The sequence below is a fragment of the Erpetoichthys calabaricus genome, chromosome 3 (assembly GCF_900747795.2).
Source record: "Erpetoichthys calabaricus chromosome 3, fErpCal1.3, whole genome shotgun sequence".
Lineage (NCBI taxonomy): Eukaryota > Metazoa > Chordata > Cladistia > Polypteriformes > Polypteridae > Erpetoichthys > Erpetoichthys calabaricus.
In genome coordinates this window covers 267994858-268007038 of record NC_041396.2, presented here as the reverse complement: position 1 = coordinate 268007038, position 12181 = coordinate 267994858, and the positions used below count along the sequence as shown (strand labels likewise).

Here is a 12181-nt window from a genome sequence, read left to right as displayed (position 1 = left end):
CTGAATGGCTGAAGAAAAACAAAATGAAGACTTTGGAGTGGCCTAGTCAAAGTCCTGACCTGAATCCAATTGAGATGCTATGGCATGACCTTAAAAAGGCGGTTCATGCTAGAAAACCCTCAAATAAAGCTGAATTACAACAATTTTGCAAAGATGAGTGGGCCAAAATTCCTCCAGAGCGCTGTAATAGACTCATTGCAAGTTATCGCAAACGCTTGATTGCAGTTATTGCTGCTAAGGGTGGCCCAACCAGTTATTAGGTTCAGGGGGCAATTACTTTTTCACACAGGGCCATGTAGGTTTGGATTTTTTTTTTCTCCCTAAATAATAAAAACCACCATTTACAAACTGCATTTTGTGTTTACTTGTGTTATATTTGACTAATGGTTACATGTGTTTGATGATCAGAAACATTTTGTGTGACAAACATGCAAAAGAATAAGAAATCAGGAAGGGGGCAAATAGTTTTTCACACCACTGTATGATCTCCATGCTGATTATAATCCTGTTTTTTTATTTTTTAGCCTTTGCATAAGGTCTTTCTGAAAGATTTCTGAACTGTTTTAGATCTTGAGACATGGACAATCAAAATATAATGATTGTTTTTTTTCTATAAAATGAATTTGATATTATTGAAATATTTTCCTGCAGTGGGTTGGCACCCTGCCCAGGATTGGTTCCTGCCTTGTGCCCTGTGTTGGCTGGGATTGGCTCCAGCAGACCCCTGTGACCCTGTGTTCAGATTCAGCGGGTTGGATAATGGATGGATGGATGAAATATTTTCATATCTTTTAACAAGGCCATGTTTATTTGATTTTTGAGTCACCATTTGGTCTCATGTCGACATGTGGCATGTGATGTCATCAATGCAACTGCATGAAAGTCACCATAATCACTTCCTAAATCATCAGAATTTACAGAGACAAAACAAATTGCTGTGTGTTTGATTTCTGACTAGCATTCCTAGCAAAAGACTTTAGCTTTCGGTCTTCTGACATTAGTTTTCAAGTTTTGCTTTGGCCTTGGTGAAGATCTGCATAGCATAAACTGATTATGTCTTATCTTGTGGTTCTTTTTAATTAACATACTATATGCCATCACCAAGTTGGTACAATACTAAACTGTATAAGATAAACCACTAATATCTAACTGTGAAAAGTGATCATAAAGGTATCAAACTTTAAATCATAAAATATGTTTTATACTAAATCAGTATTCTATCATTATATCGCTCTGAACCATACACGAATACCTCAAAGGTAATTGAAAAGCCCACTCTGTCTCTCAGATCTAAACTACACAATTAGCATACTAGATACAACTATTTAATGAAACCAATAGTTAAAGAAGAAAATGAAAAACTATGAAAAAGAAAACACTTAAAGTCACAAGTTATGGAAAAATACTCACTGAGTTCACTTTTAAAATGCAAAAAAATAAGTGCCAAAGACAGGGCAACACCTGGAAATGTGCCTTTTAGATCTTCTGAAAGACTAAAGTGCTTCTGGCCTCAGGATTCAGCTTCACACCAATACAGGAATTTTGAAGACTCAAGTTCTGAGACCAAATAGATCCTTTCCTCAGAACCCTAAAGACTGAAAGTAGTTGCAGTAAATGCAATAAAATGTACATATGGTATACAAAACACTAATGTTATAATCTGGTTTTCTATTTGATTTTAATTGCTTTGCACAATGTTAATCTTGTTTTTTCTTTTTCTCTTTGGGGGTTTTGGCTCAGGAGATTCCATTTACTGCATTTGTTTTACTTTGAGTAATATTTAATGTAGTTAGAATTACATATAATTATGTCTTTTCAGATGTCATTTTCTTTTACTGTGGACAACAGCATTTGTGTGGCAGTGTGTCATGAGCATACAGTGGCCAGTGAGAATACAGAAGCTCTGTGTTCTTAGTGTTCTTCTTTGTGCTTTTGATCTTCCTTTACTAGTTATAATTTTATTTCATAGAAAGGAGCCACTAGAACTTTGTATGAATGACATTTAAATTTACAGATTTGAGCTTCTGTAAAAGCTACATGCCGCCTTGGGGCAAGTATCGTTCTAGGATCAAGAGATACCAGATGCCTGAAAACAACAGATTGAAAAGATCAGCTATATCATTGGACTGACTGTGAACTAACTAGAGCCTGTGACAGAAAAGAGGATAATGGAGAAAAATAGAAGGCATCATGACTAATGCTGACCATCGTCACTATAACATATTGTTCTGGAGCAGCTTTAGCTATGGACTTATTCCACGCAGTGTGCTAAGAAACACTTCTGGGGATCTTTACTTTTCACAACCATAAGGCTGTCCAGTGCACCTTTTCATCATGCCTGTCTTCACCCTTACCAGGCATATTAGCGTAGGGATGATATTTCTTTAGATATACAACAGATTATACACCTACTCCACACATACAGCACTAACCAGTTTGATGTAGTACAATAGCATGAAATTTGAAAAAACTGAATAATTTCATATTGCTTTACTGGATTTCTCCACATGCAATTCTATTATTAAATGCTCATTTGTGATACATTTGAACTGACTTGAAACAGAACATTTAATTCAGTATGCCTGAAGAAATTATCTTGAATTTAAAATGCTCGAGTAAAGCAATTGGCTGTTAGCATCTCTGTGATAAGCAAGTTCAGTGGCTGTAAATAAAGAAAATATAGTTACAGCCGCTTGGTTCATCACGGACACTGGGAAAGAAATGTTGAAGAAATAAAATTTTTATTTACCTGTTTTAGCGCCCCTTCCCAGATTAACACAGCAGCGGCACAAAGTTTCTTGCAGCGTTTGGGAACAAGGTTACTCAAAGGGCTGCCTGAAGGCCTACAGGTACTCTGAGAGGAAGCCGTGGGGATCAAACTAGCCCAGGGGTCCTCAATCACGGTCCTGGAGGGCCGCAGTGGCTGCAGGTTTTTGTTCTAACCCAGTTGCTTAATATGAAGCTCTTATTGTTCAAGTAACATTTCTGCTTCACTTTAGTTGCCTCGCTCGTTAAGATTTTGAAGCCTTATCGCTTATTGTAGTCTTAAACAGCCATATTCTTGTTTTTTAATTGCTCCTAATTAGCAATAACATGCAAATGACGAAAGAGACCAGCATTTCTCCATTAAGCTTGTTACAATTTACACCTATGCGTATTTATTATGCACTATTGGGGTTAATTAAATACTTGGAAGGAAAGTGAAGAGAATAACGTGAAGGACTGAGAATTAGTCATCCATTTTAGCCTTCAAATCATTTGGATGATATCCTTAGAAAGGGGACAACAATCTAGGGTATGAGAATTACCTGACACAGCAGAGTTAAAGCACTAACCAGCCATGAAATTAAATTATTGGCAAGAATTGCCTTCTAATTAAGCAACTGGGTTAGAACAAAAACCTGCAGCCACTGTGGCCCTCCAGGACTGTGATTGAGGACCCCTGAACTAGCCGATGCACGTGGCTGAAGCCGTCTTTTGAGAGCGCTCACGGTTTCTGCCGGCCGAATGCGGAGGCGCGCTTCAGGAGAGAAGGTGAAAGTGCTATACTGTATTTGAAATCAAAGAAAAAGTTAGAAAGATCAGGAGCAAAGTTTCATAGTAGGCGGCAAAAGGGAACAGAAGTGAAAACGGGAGAAAGTAGAATAGCACTCATTTACTAGAGGATAAACGAGGAGCCTTCATGTCACCAAGACAGACGAGTATGCTCGTGCGCAAGTTTGGGGAACGTTTAAATAAGGCGGACTGCACCTGAGCAGGCGTTGACGAACTGTGCACGTGACGGTTTATTAGAAGTCTGCAGGTAACGTAAATCAGGATTGGATGGACAAAAGGTTTCGCGGTATAAAACCATGGTCCGAATGCCAGGGGTCGTCATTAGACCAGGTCTTAAGTGGAGATCTGTTCTAGTGATTTGCTTAGTTTAGTAGTAGAGATACGTACTGACTTTGTAAATATTTTTGCAAGACATTTGTTTATAATGTTTTTGAATAGTCTTTTTCAGTCTGAGTCTCTCTTACTCTTGCTCAGTCTCGTCTACTGACACCCCAAGTCGGGAAATGTACAACAGTGTCCTTACTGGCGTTGTCACAATTTCCTCTCCAGTGGTATGGACTGTTGATTATGAAATTGCTTAAACTTAAGATTCTGCTTTTGTCCTATGATCTTTTTTTTCTTCATTTTTGTAATTTTACTCCATTCTCTTGTCCTTCCATTGACTTTGTTTTTAGTGATATTGTCATTTTGCCCTGTCTCCTTTCCCAACCTTCACTTATTTAGTGTCTTTAACCATGTTTTTGCCATCAGTTGCCAAAGTGCTTTCCTGTGGCACTGGCTAGCTTAAAGCAGTGCCTGCACTTCTGCTCTCTTTTACTTTAAATTTGGTTTACAATTTTTGATCTTCTTGACTATTTACTTTAAAATTTTCATTTTTTACCCTGCTTTTGTTTTCTAGTTTTCATTCATAGTGTATCATTGTGGGACTTGTCTTTATTTGGATTTTATTTTTTGACTTTGCTTCTTTCTTTTGTAATTTTGCTTTTCTTTGTTTATTTTGTATTTATATTCAGTATTTATATGTGTTTTTTATGTTTCACCTTTCACTTATTTTTTCAAAGGTTTTTGAATCTTGTAACTTTAAATATTTTGGAGTTCTTTTAGTTTGCTGTTAAATTTTCTTTAATTTAATGTGTTAAATATTGATAGTGTGGTGTTTTGGCAAGTTTTTTGGTGACTTTTCTCTTCCCTGTTTGGGATATATTCATGACAAAAATGCTTTGTAACTTGAAGTTTAACTAGGAATACTCTGATTTAATGTTATGTTCATGAATGCTTATCTTAACATTTCTAATGTTTTACATACATACAATATGAAGGCATGAACAAAACGATAGATAAATAACTTTTCCTATGCCTTTTCCTTGCATTCATATGATTACATGTATCATTCGTGATGGGGCAAGATTTTCCTTGTCTTGTCTGTAACCCATTTCATACTGGTTAGCCCATCACATCATTGATTTCCCAAACATAATTTTCCTAGTCAGGGACATTGCAGGAAGTGGTGTGAAGTAGGTAACAGGACTGGATGGAGTAGAAATTCACCAAACATCCACATGTTCCTTATCTAGTACAAAGCTGAGAGGCACTAGGGATAGAGCAGTAATCAGAGAGCTGAACAGAACATAAAGGCATATTGATACTTATGTCCACTTTTGGTCAATTACGAGTAGAAATTACCTGTAGTATCTTTTGGGACTATGGGTGAAACTAATGTTCCTGAACAAAGCTTATTCAACCAAATGGGAACAAAGTGGAATTGGGGTGGGGTTTGAATTGGAAACCTTGTGTCCTACCGTTCAACACAAGGCATCACACTACGCACTCTCGCACACAACCACATTCACACAGATTCAATTTGGAGTTGCAAAATAACCTAATCAAAATATTTTTGGGACGATGAAATATGGAGCCTCTCAACAAAATCCACATTGATGCAGGTCAAATATGACAATCACACACAATCAATGCTCCAGGAATCATCCCGTCATTATCAAAGCTATTAGGTAAGCACAAAAAAAAAGATGTGTCCTAAAGAAAAAGGCAAACAAGGTGTCAAAAACCTAACCCTTAAATAAAATAGGACACAAGACTTAAATATTTAACAGTCCTAAAGAGGCTTGAGTAGTAATCTAAGCTACTGATCCATTTTTTTTTCTCCTGCCTCTCCTATTATGTCACTACTGCCAATTAGTATTGCCAGGAGACTAATGGGCTCCAAACCTCTGATGGGATGAGTCAAGTGCCCCTCAGACAGATATGTCCTATAATTTCAATGGCTTCTTAAAAGAAACACAATTAATTTATAAGAAGTCATTTGAGATATCTTGAAAGTGATTTACATTTAAAAAAAAAAAAAATTCTGGATAGATTTAAATAAAGTTTGTTAAATTGCAATTAATTTAAATGTATTATATCTTTAGGTGAGCTCCGTCCCTATGTTTCAATATATCTGAAATGCATTTTTTTTACATGAAAAGTAATTTCAAGATATTTAATATTCATTTTGGGATATCTGAAAAACCTTATACAGTATGAGTGAGTGTGGATAATAATAATAATAATAATAATAATAATTCTTTGCATATATACAGTATAGTGCTTTTCTCACTACTCAAAGCGCTTAGTAAATGCAGGTTAAGGGCCTTGCTCAAGGGCCCAGCAGAGCAGAGTCCCTAGTGGCATTTATGGGATTCAAACCGGCAACCTTCCGATTGCCAGTGCAGATCCCTAGCCCTAGATCCCTAGCACACACATCTTCCATGACGGAATCCGTACTTGAGTCCAGTTCTGCTGCAATAGGTTTTGGCTTTCTGTAATGGATAAGCGGGTTAGAAAATGAATGTATGGATGAAATATGGTCCTAGATATTTTAGGTATATTTAGATGCCTTCAATGCATTTCAAGATTTTACAGTTTTTTAAAGTATTTCTGAGATACCTTAAACATTCATTTAGCATACAATACCAGGTTGTGAAGTTTGCCTGCATAAGGCTTTTCTTCAAGGTCTCCTGGGAATTAAGATATTGAGTGTTTTCCCCAGAATCAGATCTATCCTTTCATTTAAAACTAAGTAACTGATTAGTGCATTGCTGAAAATGTAGAATTTAAATGAAATCACATAACCATCAGCATTTCTCTACCCATACATTAGTTACACCGAACTTGATTTCATTTCTTTGTTAATCTGTTCCTCTCTCCCAATTCTTTCTCCTCTAGCTCTCAGTTGCCACCCAAATAGCGTTTACTCTTCCTGCATGTCTGCATGCCCTGCAACATGTGCTAATCTCGCAGCACCTTCAGAATGTGAGACTACTGTCTGCATGGAAGGCTGTGAATGCAAGAAGAACTTTGTGTTGAGTGGTCAGAACTGTGTACCATTCAACCAGTGTGGCTGTACCTTTCAAGAGAGATACTATCTGGTAAGTGCCACAGCTCATCTTTTAAGCACTAAAGGTTAGCACAGAAATCCTACTTGTTACATCAATACCATAACTCATTCAAAATGCCATTTCAGCTCAATGAAAAATTTGTTTCTGAAGACTGTACCCAGAGCTGCACCTGCATGGATACAGGGGCAGACTGTAAACTTATCTCCTGTGCTGCACATGAAGTGTGCACCGTGTACAACTACACTAGAGGATGCTTCAGAGGTGTGTACCAGCTATCAGACTTTCTTCCAGGATAAGTAAACTCTTTAGTAAGCATAACATTAATGTTCAAATTCTGCTATTCCCCCACCATGAATTTGTTCATATATCAGTAGGTCATAAATGTATGTCCTCCTTACTTAATTAGATATGCATCTCTACATTTTCACCTGTAATGTAACTTTTGCTCATTCGAAACATATCTTCAGCCTTGGAAAACTTTTTTACATTATGCTTGATAGCCTTACATTCTATCTTCCTAAAGTATGGTAAAACCTTTTGGTGACCTAAAGCCTTTATCACATTTTTGTATCATTTAGACATTTCCATTTTTTACAATGGTGTTTGATCTTGTTCAGTTTCTTCTCCTTACTTTTCCCAGCTTGATAGCAGTTCTGGAGCCATTTTGTGCCTTTAAACAGCCTAGGCTATTATTCTGTATCACAAGCATACCCAGGGCCAATCAATGTCTCTATCTCATTTACAGATGGTCCATGTTTGAGTAGTCCATGCAACAATGGAGGTACCTGTCTCGAGGAAGGAAATGGATTCAAATGCATTTGTCCATCAGGCTTTAAAGGAATGCTTTGTGAAGAAGTTCATAGTGGACTTGGTGAGGGTCATCTTGGAACTCCTGGACTCAGAGCTTAAAATATTCTTAAAATAATATGATCTTAAAATATTCACATTTCTCCAGACCACAAATCCCCACCCACTCTGTTTCATTTCAGGTCTGAAATTGTTTAATTAGTTCAAGCCAGCACTCTATAGTAGCCTGCAAGTCAGAAGGTCACAGCACTGGCATTTCTGCCAAAAAGAGACTCATACTCAGCACAGGTGGGACAGTGAAAGTAAATGATGAATTTTCAGAGATAGGGAAAAGAAAGTGAAAATGTAAGATAACTGTGAGGGGAAAGTATAGTCTGCTGTGACATGAGGAGTTTGGGTAAATGGCTTGGTATAAAAATGTACCCCACAAGGTTTCTAACCCACAACTTGTGTGTTCAGTTCTGAGCTAAAAATAATATTCCATTAATACCCTCTTCTGCAATTCAACTCTTGTGACAAAAAATAACTTCATGTCACTTGCCTCCAATTCTATTTTGCTATGGGCCTAACTGTTAAAAGGCAATAACAATAAACAACTAGTAATCACAAGTATAGTGGTACAACTAGGCCGTGTGCAGTGTACAGTGCAGTGTGACAAACACACATTCTTCCTTGATTTATACCTCCGCTCCCCAGTTTTAAAATTACAAATCAAACAATTCAAATGTGACTAAAGTGCACATTTCAGACTTTAATTTAAGGGTATTTGCATACATCTTGATCACACCGTGTAGTAATGACGACACATGTTCTACATGCCCCCCTCATTTCTGAGCACCATAATGTTTGGGACATAGCAATGGCAGATCTATTAAAGCAGTCATATTTATTACTTTGTTGCATATCCCTTGCATGCAATGACTGCTTGAAGTCTGCAGTTCACAGAATTCACCAGGTGCTGAGGATCTTCTCTAGTGATGCTCTGCCAAGCCTCTGATGCAGTCATCTTCAGTTCTTGCTTGTTTCAGAGACTTGGTCCTTTAAGTTTTTCCTTGAGCAAAAGGAAGACATACTCAAATGGATTTAAATCAGGTAGTATGCTTGGCCATTCAAGAATTTTACATTTTGTAGCTCTGAAAAACTCTTGTGTTGTCTTAGCATCACGTTTGGGATCTTGCTATAGGATAAAGCACTGTCCAATGAGTTTGGAATCATTTAATAGAATTTAGGCAGATAAGACTTCTATACACTTTAGAATTCATTCATCAATGAAAATAAGTGTGCTAGTGCCAGTGGTAGCCATACATGCCCAATCTATAACACCCCCAAAACCATGTTTAACAGATGAGGTAATATACTGTATATAATATGACTTTCTTTGTATCACACATGGAGAGTATGTATATGAAATTTACTATGTTGATTTCCATTTCAAAGTGTATATTTTACTTTTTTTTTTAAATTCCATTTCATCTTTTAAATTTCATAGCTCTGATGTCTTTGTACAGCCAGATATTTGTTGTTAATTGTGCTAATTTTGCCTTGTGTTTCTTTGGCAGATGAGACCACCATCATTTTGATAGGAGTGCTTGTGCCTCTGGCAGTTGTCATTATAGCAGTTCTGGGCATCTGTATTTATCAACGATATGCCAGGTAAATGTTTCACGCTAAAATTATATGGATGGAAATTATAATACAAAAATTTAAAATGGTAATTACCATCAAAAATGTTGTTTGTTTGGAGAAAACATTTAGGAAATTGTGGTAATTTATTGTTAGACTTCCTTTATCCAAGGCACAACCTCAGCCACATTTGAGAGATACAATTGGTTACATTTGTTTTGTTTTTCTACTTGTAGTTCTAGTTCTAGTTTTCTGTATAGCTGTATAGCACCCAGACTTTGGAATTACCTCCCAAAATTAATTAAATTAGCTGACTTCATGCATTCTTTTTAAAAACAACTTAAAATTCATATGTTCTGGAAGACTTTTAACTTAACATGACATTCTGCCTCCTCTTTCAGGTGCTATATAAATAAAATTTATCCATCCATCCATCCATCCATTTTCCAACCCGCTGAATCCGAACACAGGGTCACGGGGCCTGCTGGAGCCAATCCCAGCCAACACAGGGCACAAGGCAGGAACCAACCCCGGGCAGGGTGCCAACCCACCGCAGGACACACACAAACACACCCACACACCAAGCACACACTAAGGCCAATTTAGAATCGCCAATCCACCTAACCTGCATGTCTTTGGAATGTGGGAGGAAACCGGAGCGCCCGGAGGAAACCCACGCAGACACGGGGAGAACATGCAAACTCCACGCAGGGAGGACCCGGGAATCGAACCCAGGTCCCCAGGTGTCCCAACTGCGAGGCAGCAGCGCTACCCACTGCGCCACCGTGCCGCCCACATAAAATTTATTATTATTATTATTATTTATTAGTTGGAGCACAGCAGGTGAAGTGACTTGCTCATGGTCACACAGTGTCAGTAGTGGGATTTGCACCCATAAACACAGGGTTTAATGTCCAAAAAATTAACCACTTCACCACAGTTTAATTTATGAGAAGTCAATTTTGGGTATAAACGCTCACTTGAAATGCTATTTTTTATCAGTTAAGGCTACCAATTAGAAAGTTAAAATGCACAATGACTTCTTTTGTGGTCAGCATTTCTGCTATGCATTTTTTTTATGAGTGTTAGGAAAGAAACTGAATAAAAGGCACTGCATTATTTTCTTAATTACTGTTATAATTGAATCTAAAAATGACAGAACTCATTAATGCCAAATAATCCAATGCCTACATTCAGAGTCAACAATTCTCAGCTCAGTTTAGAAGTTTTTTTAAGTAGTTCATGAGCATGTCTTATGCAATTTACTCAAAAAGTGAAGTTCCCTGTAGGAACCAGGTAAAGTTCCCTTTATCAGCTCCCCTGCAGAGCCTGCAACTCCTTCAGCCCACCCACCCCTAATCAGACATATCAGGCCCACAACTCAGCGCTTCCTTACACCGTCCTTAACACTGGGGATCTGTCCTATCTACAAAAGTCAGATGCTAGCTGGATCAAGCCAAAGGCGTCCAGTGAGATGACTGGGTGATGTAACCAAGAGCAAGTAACCTTTAATGAATAACTGCACCATCTGAATGTCGAATCATATAAAAGCAGCAGTAGAACAAATTTCACAAAGTTCACTGAGATAAATTAAAAGTTTATATTTATTTGTTTTCCTTTTAGTGATGTCTGGAAATTAGTCATAAGTTAATCAATACTATTTAATATTGTACCCACTTGCCAAGAACAAATAACTGTGATTTTATTTTCTTTTGTATTCTCTTCTTACAGTAGGAAAATATGGAAAGTTCGAAACAGTGAAATAGATCTGAAAAGCATTGAAAGTGAGTACTAGATGACCTGTCCTTAACAAAATGTGTAACAAATGAGACATGAATGGATGGATACTTAGAGCATGTGTCCTGGGAACTTGTTCAAGTGTCATACTGGCTGATGGGGTAGTCACTCTAAGGAGCAGCAGAATCTAGCAGGCCCCTCTGCATTTTGCTCAGAAGTGGTTTGTCTTTCAGTGTTTGTTTTGTTTTTTTCTTTATTGTCTTTGTCATCTCCAGCCTTAATGTTCTACAATACAGTAGCTCATCATTCTGTCTAACTACATGTTAGATGGCACTTACTTTTTATTAAGAGCTGTCTGGTTAGCACATCTGCAGGAATGTGGATTGACCTTCCAGTCGAGTTACTGTATGTGTGGAGTTGGCATGTTCTCACTATATCTCTATGCGCTTTCTGCATGCTTTGTTCCAGGTACTTCATTTACCACCAGCATTCAAAAAGAAGTGCAAATTATGTTGACTGGTGACTCCAAATTGTCCTGCTGGGGGCTGTTGCATGAGTATATTAAAAAAAAAAAAAAGTGCTGCTTAATGGAATGGAATCCTGTTAAGGGTTCATTTTGATGCTGGGATAGGATCTGGCTCCAAGGCGTACTCTCCAATATTAACTACAGATAACTTTCAGAGTCTTGCAGAATTATAGAAAATAAAAATAAGAGATGTAACCTCTCAACTGTTAGCCATCGTTAGGGTTATTAAAAAAAAAACAAACCTCTGGTTTCTTATGCCATGTACATCAACCAGGTATGAATGAGTGCCTTCCGTATGTGAGTGTGCAATGAGAGGAACTGGGACCCCAGTAAAGGTTGTTTTCTACACAGTTCCTGTTATTGACAGGAAAGGCTTGAGCTTCCATAGCCCTGAAACAAATAAGTAAACCCTGGGCATAAAACTGTGTCCACGAACTCTAATTTTGCATTTACTAGGTCATTAATAGCTCTGAAAAAAATGCTTAGTTTTGGTGTTAATTCTAACACACTGAAATCACACTATTATCATACTAGAAAC

At 37.5% G+C, this 12181-nt stretch overlaps 1 protein-coding gene across 1 annotated transcript in view; it reads left to right on the top strand.

The window, feature by feature from the left end:
* Positions 1–12181, top strand: part of zanl (zonadhesin, like) — a 124011-nt gene that overhangs the window by 110467 nt on the left and 1363 nt on the right. The window contains exons 46-50 of the mRNA XM_051924772.1: positions 6778–6980; positions 7076–7211; positions 7696–7821; positions 9317–9410; positions 11112–11164. Of these exons, the coding sequence (XP_051780732.1) occupies positions 6778–6980; positions 7076–7211; positions 7696–7821; positions 9317–9410; positions 11112–11164 (612 nt within the window). The remainder of the gene's footprint in view (positions 1–6777; positions 6981–7075; positions 7212–7695; positions 7822–9316; positions 9411–11111; positions 11165–12181) is intronic.